General features: G+C 42.5%; 1 protein-coding gene across 1 annotated transcript in view; it reads left to right on the top strand.

Moving 5' to 3' along the window:
- The window catches only part of LOC120065151 (cell division control protein 42 homolog), a 39,628-nt gene that overhangs the window by 20,623 nt on the left and 6,294 nt on the right, over nt 1–12,711 (top strand). Inside the window, exons 2-5 of the mRNA XM_039015923.1 lie at nt 8,750–8,890; nt 9,003–9,075; nt 9,460–9,569; nt 9,666–9,863. Of these exons, the coding sequence (XP_038871851.1) occupies nt 8,786–8,890; nt 9,003–9,075; nt 9,460–9,569; nt 9,666–9,863 (486 nt within the window). The 5' untranslated portion in view covers nt 8,750–8,785. The remainder of the gene's footprint in view (nt 1–8,749; nt 8,891–9,002; nt 9,076–9,459; nt 9,570–9,665; nt 9,864–12,711) is intronic.

The raw sequence follows: 12,711 nt of genomic DNA, 5'->3' as shown, positions 1-12,711 counted from the left end.
AGTTCTCCATTAGGGCAGTGTCTGGAGGTGTGATGTATAGTTACAGTACAGGCTCCTGTCCCTTCCCATCACCCAGATCTATCAGATGAATGGATAAGCAATATTCCTGAGCTCCATTCAACCCATTTGAATGCTATTGAAGCCATCCCCATAATGCAGAAGAGTTTGACCTGTGCAAGGGGTTGTTTTACAGACCGGGCCTACCTCGGCTATTGAACAGGAGATCTCTGGGTGTTCGGCATCCAATAGTCACTGTTGCACTACTTAACCAACAGTTATTTCTAACTGTACTGAGATTTGGTCTCCGTGACTAGATAAAGAGGATGCGAGGGGGACAGAGGGAGTGTGTAATGAAAGCAGCGCTTATGTAATGAGCAAGAGAGAGTAAGGTGTGTATGTGTAATGAGATGGAGTTTGTATTCAGCGAGGTGTGTGAGGGTAGCGAGATAGTTTGCATTATGAGAGGTAGGTAGTTTATGTAACAAGCATGTGAGTGGTAGTTCAGAAGACAATGGGGGAGGGTGTTGTGTAATATAGGCTTGGGTGGTATATACCTTCATACCAATCTTGTGCCATACCAGGATACCCCACTCCGCCTTTGTAATCCAAAGGTTAGCAATGCTAACAAGTACATGTAAAATCCCAGAGAGCATGCTAATTAAATGCTAAAAAGCAAGGCTTTTGATCCAGGAGAGTATTCTCTGCTGTCATGTGAAGCTTGATTTTTGGAAGAAGCTAAACTTAGCTAGATGGCTAACTAGCTACTAAATTAGCAAACCAAATGCACCACTACAGAGAATTTAGCACATTTTTACACGGTTAACTTAATAGTTAAGATATCTAGCTGGCGAACATTTGGTTGTGAATTCCATACTGTAACTAGATCACCTGGTGCGTGCTGAATAAAAGTGACTCACTCACAAGGCTCTGGTCTCTTGTCATTGTGTCCTTGTAAACAAACACCTCACGACTGAGAACTACCGGTAAGTGTCGTGATGAAAAATTCTGATGGGTGAAATGAAGAACGCAGTCCTTATCTCCTAACGTGTATTGCAGAAGTTGACTTAAGATATTTACTTGAAGTAGCTACAAATATTCAAATTTATTTAAAAAACTGTATTGAAAAACCATCCTGTGGCTATTTCCAAATACCCCGGTATACTACCCAAGCTTAGTTGAATTGTGACTGGCAGGAAGGGATGGGTGTTTGAAATAATTTTACTATTCAAATAGTATCAGGACTTTGTCAGATATTCTAAACTTTATTTTAATGTTTTTACCTGAGCACTACTGCGCGAAGGGGAGGCTTGTGCACTATTGCTACAGCTGCGGAGGGTATTGGTCGGTGTGTGTGGCGAGCAGACTGAGGGAGAGAGAGACTCTAAGGGAACTTGGCTACAGCAAAACTAGAAAACTTGTAGACACCACAATGTTGTTTATCATCCCATATAACCATGCCTGTCTTGAGTGGAGTAGCCAAGAGAAGCTAGCTAGCTAGGCTAATTGAGGGCACATGCTCTGCTTTCTTCCCAATGCCATTCAGATCAAACAGCCTACCTGTTGGGTTGCTCATTGTAGCCTAGTCCTCATTTTGCTAACTTTTAATTCTATAATTGTATTCCATCGTGCATTGCATTAGTGAACTCTCACTCCACTTTCTACAGATTGAACCTCTCTTCCGCTTTGATTTGCCAACATAAAAAACGAGCTACACACGTGAAGGATACCGTTCTTTTTATGGGTCACGCGGTGCTCGTCATAACTACACTGAAAAGTTAATTTAATAAAACAAATTTTAAATGTCATGCTATACCCTTATGTAACACATCTTTCACTAACATTAATACTCCTACAAGTATTTGAATACTAACATCCGTTCGGATATTCAAATAACCGTGCACATCCCAACTGGCAGGCAGACTGCAGAGCTCTGTCTCACCTTTAACTGGGTGAACTTCAGCACATCAGGATCTCAACCTGTTGTCTGGTTCTCGTGTTCATTTAGGGGACAGTATGCTGTCACTACCTCAGTCGCAGTCCAACCACAGTGCTTGGAATTAATGTGAATGAAGACAATTGACAGTGTTTTGCGCTGGCAGTTGGCTATACAGCAGATTAGTCATTTTCAGCCAGGTACTTTTTCTACTTTTCAGTTCGCTAGTCTGAGAAAAGTATGCTGAGCCCTCTTCCGCTAGAATGAACGATATGCATCTTCGAGCGATGAATGTGGTACCATCAGACGTTTGGAAATTGTTCCCAAGTATGAACCAGACTTGGGGGGCGCTAGAGAGCGTGCTATGGAGTAGACGTGCTTTGCTAGAGCTCCGCTCAATTCTGAAACAAATTAGTATTTATCTTAACCTCTCACAACCTATAACTTCAAACAAATATGACAAAGGGGAAAGGCACCAAAAAAGGGGGCGCTAAACAAGATAATTGGAATGAGATAGACAACGAACCAATTTCAACGTCGCCGACCCACGAGGAGCTAGCTGAAGAGGCTAGCTTCCAAGAGTTCCCCACAGATCCTACTCAAAGTGACATACTGGCTGCCATAATCGCACTAAGCAAGAAGGTGGACACAAGGTTGGCTGATATCTCAAAGAGTATTGGGACTTTGGCCGAAACTGTGAAGGCAACTAAGAGAAGGGTGCACGAGGTTGAGCAGACGACAGTCGATCACGAGGCCAGACTACAGGACATAGAGAAACAGTGCGCAACGTTCAAAAATGACAACAAAACCCTGAAGGCCCGACTGGAAATGCTCGAGTCGCATTCAAGACGCCAGAACATCCGAATATGTGGGATCCAGGCGGACACTGAGAAAGGGAAACCCACTGAATTTGTCTCGGAGCTGATACCGGCATTGCTGGGGAGTGAACACTTCAAAACGGCCATCCTGATCGACCGCGCACACAGATCACAGGCAACGAAGCCGGCCAAGGGCGGGCCACCAAGGCCATTCATTGTAAGGCTGCACTATCCCCACACCAGGGATCTCATCCTCAAGCTGGCTAGTCAAAAGTTCCCCCTTAACTACAACGGAGCCAGGGTGTCTTTCTACCCAGATCTAACCTTGGAGGTGAGGAACCAACGGAAAGAGTATGATGAGGTACGCAACAAATGCAGGGCGGCCAACATCCGATATGGATTCCTCTTCCCAGCCCGGTTTTAAGGTGACAGTCGAGGGATCAACACGTACGTTTGACAACGCAAAAGAGGCCGATCTGTTCTTGACAAGCAAGCTCCCCGGCTGAGGATACAGAACGGCTGTGCCAGCCGGCTAAATGGCCAAATACAGGCCAGGAATGTGTTTGAATTGAATTTCCGGCCTATGTCTTTTCGATCAGAAGATCAGAAATTGGGACTTATAGGATAGGTGAGATGTTGTGGCTAATATAGCATTGTTTGGCATGTCATGTTTTGGCGACACTCACCCCCTAACGTGAGAGTTAAGTGTTATTTAATATTAGTTTATATGCGGAGCATCTATAGACGACGAGTTAGTTCAAGCTGTATGTCTAGACACCCTAAGGTTTGTGTGTTAGCCAAGGAGTGCTTCGTTTGGGGAAGTCACTCAGTAAAGGGATGGGAGGGGGGATGGGGTCTGTTTTATGTTCACGTTTATTAATACAGGTGGCATGACAAGCTCCCGTACGGCGGGACGTTTTTCTTCTGGGTTTTGTATGACAGCAGCAATTTGCTTTAAAATAAGAAATGCCACATAGTGACCGAGCACAGAGTAGACCAGGTGGAATAAAGATAGTCAGCTGGAACTGTAATGGATTAGGGCATGTCGTGAAACGAGCTAAGGTTTTTTCTCATCTTAAATCACTGGGTGCTGACATAGTGCTTCTTCAAGAAACTCATATTAAACGCTCGGCGCAGGCCAAGCTACGAGTCAGCTGGATCGGTCAGATATACCAGTCTAACTTTGATGCAAAAGCGAGAGGGGTAGCAATCCTGATAAGGAAAAACATTCCTTTTGTTTACTCAACCTCGATTTCAGATCCTAATGGTCGGTATATTATTGTTGCTGGTACACTGAATTCAAAACCAATAACCTTGGTCAATTTATATGGACCCAATTTCGATGATCCGTTATTTTTTCAAAGGGTATTTAAGGCCATACCAAATATCTCGGATACAAGTGTTATTGTTGGAGGTGACTTTAACTGTACGTTAGATCCTCTTTTAGATAAACAGCTATCAAGGTCACTTCAACAATCAAATGCCAGTGTCTGTCTAAATACATTGATGACAAACCTTAACATGGTCGATATTTGGAGACTGACGCACCCAACAGACAGGGATTATTCTTTCTTTTCGTCAGTTCATAAATCATATTCCAGAATTGACTATTTCTTGTTGGACTCCAAACTAATTTCAGCAGCTGAATCGGTTACCTATCACCCCATTCTAATTACGGACCACTCTCCTCTGTCCATGGTGCTGAAACTCGACAATATGTCGACAGGTCGGCGACCGTGGCGCTTAGACGCATACCTGTTGAAAGATGAGGCTTTTTGTCAGTATTTGAAGGAGCAGATTGCCTTTTTCCTCAGAACTAACGACACAGGGGATGTTGACGACTCCACCCTTTGGGAATCTCTAAAGGCTGTGATTAGAGGTTACATTATTTCTTATACATCAGAGAGGAAGAAACGTGCCAATACTAGGCTGAGAGAAATTGAAAGAGTTAGGGGAACAGGAGAACGTTTTTAGGACAAATTCCTCATATACAGTCCTTGAGAAGATCACAAAGTTAAAATATGAATACAATACCATCCTTTCGAAACGGGTGGGCTCTTTACTTGCTAGAACGCAACAAAGTTATTTTGAACTGGGGGACAAACCACATAAATTATTAGCAAGACAGCTAAGGCATGTACAGGCATCTAGAGCTATTCACAAAATAAAAGACAAGAAGGGTAAAATAGTAACAGATCCGCAGGACATTAATAAATGCTTTGCGCAGTTTTACTCAGAGCTATACCAATCAAAATGCGATGCTACTGATCCACAAACTATGGAACGCTTTCTCGCTGAATGTGAACTTCCTAAACTAGACAGGGGGGCAGCTGCTGCACTCGATGCAGGGATAACCTTAGAGGAAATTAACACAGCGATAGCACAATTTCCAAACAGCAAGGCCCCGGGGCCCGATGGATATGTAATAGAATTCTATAAGAAGTACTGCGCTAGTCTATCTCCACTTATGTTGCGAATGTTTCAACAATCAAAAGAAAATGCCAAACTCCCGCAAACACTGTATGAGGCTACAATAGCCCTGATCTTGAAAAAAGATAGAGATTCCGTGGAGATGTCGTCGTATCGCCCCGTGTCGTTACTCCCCATAGAAAACAAGGTGTTGACAAAGATATTGGCAAACCGATTGAAAAAATATATTTCCGACATCATACACCCTGACCAGACAGGTTTTATCCCGGGCCGACATATATACTACAATTTGAGACGCCTTTTCAACGTAATGTATCATGATCATAAAGTTGAGGCAGTGGTAATAGCTCTTGATGCAGAGAAGGCGTTTGATCAGATTGAGTGGAAGTATATGATGTCGGTTCTGGAGCATTTTGGGTTTGGAAAGGAATTTATTAATTGGATAAGAATTATTTATGCACACCCATTGGCCTCCGTGGTGACCAATCAGGAAATGTCGCAGGCATTCCGACTGTTCAAGGGGTGCCGACAGGGGTGCCCTATTTCGCCTGCTCTCTTCGCTATAGCCATGGAACCCCTTGCTACTCGCATTCGGGCATGTCCCGATATAGCTTCTGTTAAAATAAAAGACACACAGCACAAAATTTCCCTATATGCAGACGATGTTCTTTTGTTTTTGTCCAAGCCTAAAACTTCTATTCCACCCTTACTTAATTTGATAAACACATTCGGCTCCTTCTCTGGCTACAAGATAAACTGGCAAAAAAGTGAGTTGATGCCAATATCACGGCCGGTGGATATGCAATTTCTGCAATCTACCCCGTTTAGAACAGTGAGGGACAAGTTCACAAGCCTTGGCATTGTAGTGACAAGAGACCTTGATCAGCTATTGAAAGCGAATTGGGACATGAAAATATATCAGCTTAAACAAAATATAGATTTTTGGAAAACTCTGCCTATTTCCTTGGTTGGTCGTATAAACGCTATTAAAATGGTTGTCCTACCCAGGTTTCTTTACCTCTTCCAATGTCTACCCAATTTCATACCACAAAGCTATTTTAAGAAACTGGATTCAATAGTAACTCCATTTTTATGGGATAACAAGGCAGCCAGAATTGCAAAGAAGCATTTATGCAAGTACAAGATAGAGGGGGGCTTTGGCCTTCCTCACTTCAAACTGTATTATTGGGCTGCTAATCTGAACATTGTGTCTTTCTGGAGGGAAAGTTTACCTGAGATGAGACAGAAGGATATGCCTTCATGGCTTTTGATTGAGCAGGCCTCCTGTCAACGTTCCTCACTCCCTGCACTTGTTAATAGCCCATCATATGTGAAAAAAGCCACTTATGACTCCAATCCAGTCATTTGTCATACGCTTAGGATCTGGAAACGGATTAGGGATTTTCTTAACATACCCACTGTTTACATAGACAGCCCGATTAGCCTGAATCATGCTTTCCACCCTGCATTGGATGATGTGGTGTTTTCACAGTGGAGGGAGAAGGGGCTCACAACAATTGGTAATCTATACATAGATGGTCAGTTAGCTTCATTTCAACAATTACAGGCAAAGTTCAACATGCCAACAACACATTTTTTCAGATACCTCCAAATCAGGAATTTCTTAAGGACACATATCCCACAGTATGGCATGAAGCCAAATAGTCCTACATTAGATAGCTTGATCCTTGTCAAACCCCATTCAAAAGGGTCGGTCTCTAGACTGTATGATGTGCTACAGGCCCACATAGAGGTATCCACAGACACCATTAAAAGGGCTTGGGAACAAGAACTTGGTTCAGAAATCTCAAATGAGGACTGGATAGAAGCTGTCAGGAATATAAACCACAGTTCAGTGAATGCCAGACACAACCTTGTACAGTTTAAGGTGATTCACAGGTTACACTACTCAAAAGTAAAACTGCATAAAATATTCCCGGACACCTCACCACTGTGTGAGAGGTGCAAGCAGGAGGAGGGGACGTTGACCCACTTATTCTGGACATGCCCTAAATTACATGCTTACTGGGCTCTCATTTTTGATTACTTATCTAAGGCCTTTGATAGAGTTCTAGCCCCAGACCCATTGATCGCTCTGTTTGGTACAGTTGATGGGAATAACCAGGAAGGGAAAGCTGTCTCTCTTTGTACTCTATTAGCCAAAAGGCTCATATTGCAATTTTGGAAATTGGAGACTGTACCTACCTTTGAAATGTGGTTACGGGATTTAGGGAATGTAATACATATGGAAAAGATTCGATACAACACCTCCAATAGAAGTCCATTGTTTTACAAAATATGGCAGCCGATACTGGATAAATGGTCTAGTCCCGCTTCATAACTGGGCTGACGATCTGCTGCTACTCTGTGCTGTACTACACTCAATATTTATTTTTGGCTTAACTACACTGCTTGTAATGACTATATGCTGTCTTCTTATACATGTACCACCTAATAGGATTTTGTTTTATTTTGTGTATGTGTGAGTTAACTTTTGTTTTGTCCTCTATAGTGGCCATCCCATTCAACTGTACAATGAATGTCATTGTTTGTATTGCTGTCTTTTTTTACTTTATTTTTATTGGAAAATAATAAACATATTATAAAAAATAAAAAAAAGTATGAACCAGACTTGTGGAGGTCTACAATTTTTTTCCTGAGGTCTTGGATGATTTCTTTTGATTTTCCCATGATGTCAAGCAAAGAGGCACTGAGTTTGAAGGTATGCCTTGAAATACATCCACAGGTACACCTCCAAATGACTCAAATTATGTCAATTAGCCTATCTGAAGCTTCTAAATCATTTTCTGGAATTTTCCAAGCTGTTTAAAGGCACAGTCAACTAGAGGTCGACCGATTATGATTTTTCAACGCCGATACCGATTATTGGAGGACCAAAAAATGCCGATACCGATTAATCGGCAATTTTTGAAATGTATTTAATTAATTTGTAATAATGACAATTACAACAATACTGAATGAACACTTATTTTAACTTAATATAATACATAAATAAAATCTATTTAGCCTCAAATAAATAATGAAACAATTTGGTTTGAGAAGAAAGTACAAGTGCAATATGTGCCATGTAAGAAAGCTAACATTTAAGTTCCTTGCTCAGAACATGAGAACATATGAAAGCTGGTGGTTCCTTTTTAACAAGAGTCTTCAATATTCCCAGGTAAGAAGTTTTAGGTTGTAGTTATTATAGGAATTATAGGACTATTTCTGTCTATACCATTTGTATTTCATATACCTTTGACTATTGGATGTTCTTATAGGCACTTTATTATTGCCAGTGTAACAGTATCGCTTCCGTCCCTCTCCTCGCTCCTACCTGGGCTCGAACCAGAAACACATCGACAACAGCCACCCTCGAAGCAGCGTTACCCATGCAGAGCAAGGGAAACAACTACTCCAAGTGTCAGAGCGAGTGACGTTTGAAACGCTATAGTTTAAACAGGGTGCTCAGGAGTGCTCATGTTAGCCTGTCGTTTTGACACTACTAGCTACCCCCACGGCTCTAAATCTGACCGTCACTAATCTTTCTCTCCCCTTTTCTCTCTAGATCTTGAATGAGTAAAGAGGATTCTAAAGCACAGCTATGCAGACGATCAAATGTGTTGTGGTGGGGGATGGAGCTGTGGGTAAAACCTGTCTGCTCATCTCCTACACCACAAACAAGTTCCCCTCTGAATACGTACCCACGGTAAGTACTTTATGCACACTGACACTCACACGGACACTCACACACTGTCTCTAATCCCCCCCCCCCCCCCCCCCCCCCTGCTCTCTCTACCCTTCCCCTCTCTCTGTTGCAGGTGTTTGACAACTATGCTGTAACTGTAATGATAGGAGGGGAGCCCTACACCCTGGGGTTGTTTGACACTGCAGGTAAAGTATGCTCCTCTTCAATGCCCTGTCTCATTGTGTGTGTCCTACTGATGGCTAAGGGTAGCTAGGTTCACTAAGCTGTAGTAAAGGGACTGGTATTGTTATAGAAACAGCCTCCCATCAGCTGCATTCTACACGTGTGTGTCCTTGCTATTTTAGACTGGGGTTTGTCTTGGTTTCTATACAGTGGAGAGGTTTGACTCTGCCTCAGTCTGCTCAGAGACACACCCTGCCTTCTCTGGACAGCCTGAATACTGACGCTAAAGTCCCTTTGTGTGTGTGTCGGTGTGTGCATCGACGTGCTTGTGTGTTTTAGAGTGTACCTAATAAAAGTTTGAACGCATGTTGCGTTCCAGGTGTGTGTAACGTTTGTTTTCTCTCCAGGTCAGGAGGACTATGACAGGTTACGGCCTCTGAGTTACCCCCAGACAGACGTCTTCCTCGTCTGTTTCTCCGTCGTATCCCCCTCTTCCTTCGAAAACGTAAAAGAAAAGGTGGGTTCCCTCTTCTTCCCATATCCTCCTTCTGCCTCTCTTCTAGTCTCTCCTCCCCATATCACTCACACACTCTAACCTGTGTGTGTGTTCCAGTGGGTTCCAGAGATAACCCATCACTGTCCAAAGACCCCGTTCCTGTTGGTGGGGACTCAGATAGATCTGCGAGACGACCCGTCCACCATAGAGAAGCTGGCCAAGAACAAGCAGAAGCCCATCACTCCTGAGACGGCAGAGAAACTGGCCAGAGACCTCAAGGCTGTCAAATACGTTGAGTGCTCAGCTCTCACGCAGGTAAGACCAGACACTCGCAAACAAACCCACACACACAATCCCCACACAGACACGCGTACGCAACATGCCCCAGCCTAGCACATTCAAGTCACTTCCACATATGTACACACACACTACCGTTCAAAAGTTTGGGGTCACTTAGAAATGTCCTTGTTTTTGAAAGAAAAGCAATTTTTTTTGGTCCATTAAAATAATATCAAGTACACATTGTTAATGTTGTAAATTACTATTGTAGCTGGAAACAGCAGATTTTTTTTATTGGAATATCTGCATAGGCGTACAGAGGCCCATTATCAGCAACCACCACTCCTGTGTTCCAATGGCATGTTGTGTTAGCTAATCCAAGTTTATCATTTTAAAAGGCTAGAGCCCGTTTGCGCCGTTCTGTGAAGGGAGTAGTACACAGCGTTGTACGAGATCTTCAGTTTCTTGGCTATTTCTCGCATGGAATAGCCTTCATTTCTCAAAACAAGAATAGACTGACAAGTTTCAGAAGAAAGTACTTTGGCCATTTTGAGCCTGTAATCGAACCCACAAATGCTGATGCTCCAGATACTCAACTAGCCTAAAGAAAGTCAGTTTTATTGCTTCTTTAAACAGCACAAGTTTTCAGCTGTGCTAACATAATTGCAAAAGGGTTTTCTAATGATCAATTAGCCTTTTTAAAATGATAAACTTCGATTAGCTAACACAACGTGCCATTGGAACACAGGAGTGTTGGTTGCTGATAATGGGCCTCTGTACGCTTATGTAGATATTCCATTAAAAGTTTGCCGTTTCCAGCTGCAATAGCCATTTACAACATTAATAATGTCTGCACTGTTATTGATCAATTTGATATTTTAATGGACAAAAGTTGCATTTCTTTCAAGAACAAGTACATTTCTCAGTGACCCCAAACTTTTGAACGGTCGTGTACAGTTGAAGTCGGAAGTTTACATACACGTAGGTTGGAGTCATTAAAACTCGTTTTTCAACCACTCCACAAATTTCTTGTTAACAAACTATAGTTTTGGCAAGTCGGTTAGGACATCTACCTGTGCAAGACACAAGTAATTTTTCCAACTATTTGTTACAGACAGTGAATTAAAAGTGAAATAATCTATCACAATTCCAGTGGGTCAGAAAATTCCAGAAAATGGTGTCATGGCTTTAGAAGCTTCTGATAGGCTAATTGACATCATTTGAGTCAATTGGAGGTGTACCTGTGGATATATTTCAAGGCCTACCTTCAAACTCAGTGCCTCTTTGCTTGACATCATGGGAAAATCAAAAGAAATCAGCCAACACCTCAGAAAATAAATTGTAGACCTCCACAAGTCTGGTTCATCCTTGGGAGCAATTTCCAAACGCCTAAAGGTACCACGTTCATCTGTACAAACAATAGTACATAAGTATAAACACCATGGGACCACGCAGCCGTCATACAGCTCAGGAAGGAGAAGCGTTCTGTCTCCTAGAGAAGTGCATATCAATCCCAGGACAACAGCAAAGGACCTTGTGAAGATGCTGGAGGAAACCGGTACAAAAGTATCAATATCCACAGTAAAACGAGTCCTATATCGACATAACCTGAAAGGCCGCTCAGCAAGGAAGAAGCCACTGCTCCAAAACCGCCATTAAAAAAAGCCAGACTACGGTTTGCAACTGCCACATGGTGACAAAGATTGTACTTTTTGGAGAAATGTCCTCTGGTCGGATGATACAAAAATAGAACTCTTTGGCCAAAATGACAATTGTCATGTTTTGAGGAAAAAGGGGGAGGCTTGCAAGCCAAAGAACACCATCCCAACCGTGAAGCGCGGGGGTGGCAGCATCATGGTGTGGGGGTGCTTTGCTGCAGGTTTGACTGGTGCCCTTCACAAAATAGATGGCATCATGAGGAAGGACAATTTATGTGGATATATTAAAGCAACATCTCAAGACATCAGTCAAGAAGTTAAAGCTTGGTCGCAAATGGGTCTTCCAAATGGACAATGACCAGTCAAGGTATTGGAGTGGCCATCACAAAGCCATGACCTCAATCCTATAGAAAATGTGTGGGCAGAACTGAAAAAGCGTGTGCGCGCAAGGAAGCCTACAAACCTGACTGTTACACCAGCTCTGTCAGGAGGAATGGGCCAAAATTCACCCAACTTATTGTGGGAAGGTTGTGGAAGGCTACCTGAAACATTTGACCCAAGTTAAACTATTTTTAAAAGGCAATGCTACCAAATACTAATTGAGTGTATGTAAACTTCTGACCCACTGGGAATGTGATGAAAGAAATAAAAGTTGAAATAAATCATTCTCTCTACTATTATTCTGACATTTCACATTCTTAAAATTAACTGGTGTTCCTAACTGACCTAAGACACGGACTTTTTACTAGGATTAAATGTCAGGAATTGTGAAACACCTTAGGCAAAAACATTTCAACTCAGTTTATGTAAACCTCCGACTTCAACTGTATACACACACAAAAAAACATCGTCTACACCGAGGTAAGACAGCCTGAGACACTCCCACACATCTTCACTCAATCTTGAAATTACACAGGCCACCTGCAGGTAAGTGTTCTCTCTGCTCAGCTGAATAGATGCTCTATATCATCTGTCACTGCTCAAAGAAACAAGAAAGTGGAGTAGACTGCATGCTCTGGTCTGTGTATTCATCTGATACGTTGTGTTTGATCTACCCAGACCTTTTATGGCACAAGTGGTACTAGTACCCTGGAACCACATGGTCTCTGGTTCAAGTCCCACTCTGGCTGTTCCCTTTGAATCGCTACAGTAGTAGAAACAGTGGTGAAATCGGTCAATATGCATATTGTTTTACGATAAGTATAGCTAGATGTATATTGCCTAGC

This window comes from Salvelinus namaycush, chromosome 20 (assembly GCF_016432855.1).
Source record: "Salvelinus namaycush isolate Seneca chromosome 20, SaNama_1.0, whole genome shotgun sequence".
Classification (NCBI taxonomy): Eukaryota; Metazoa; Chordata; class Actinopteri; order Salmoniformes; family Salmonidae; genus Salvelinus; species Salvelinus namaycush.
Note: the sequence above shows the minus strand (reverse complement) of the source record. Positions and strands in the feature narration are given on the sequence as shown.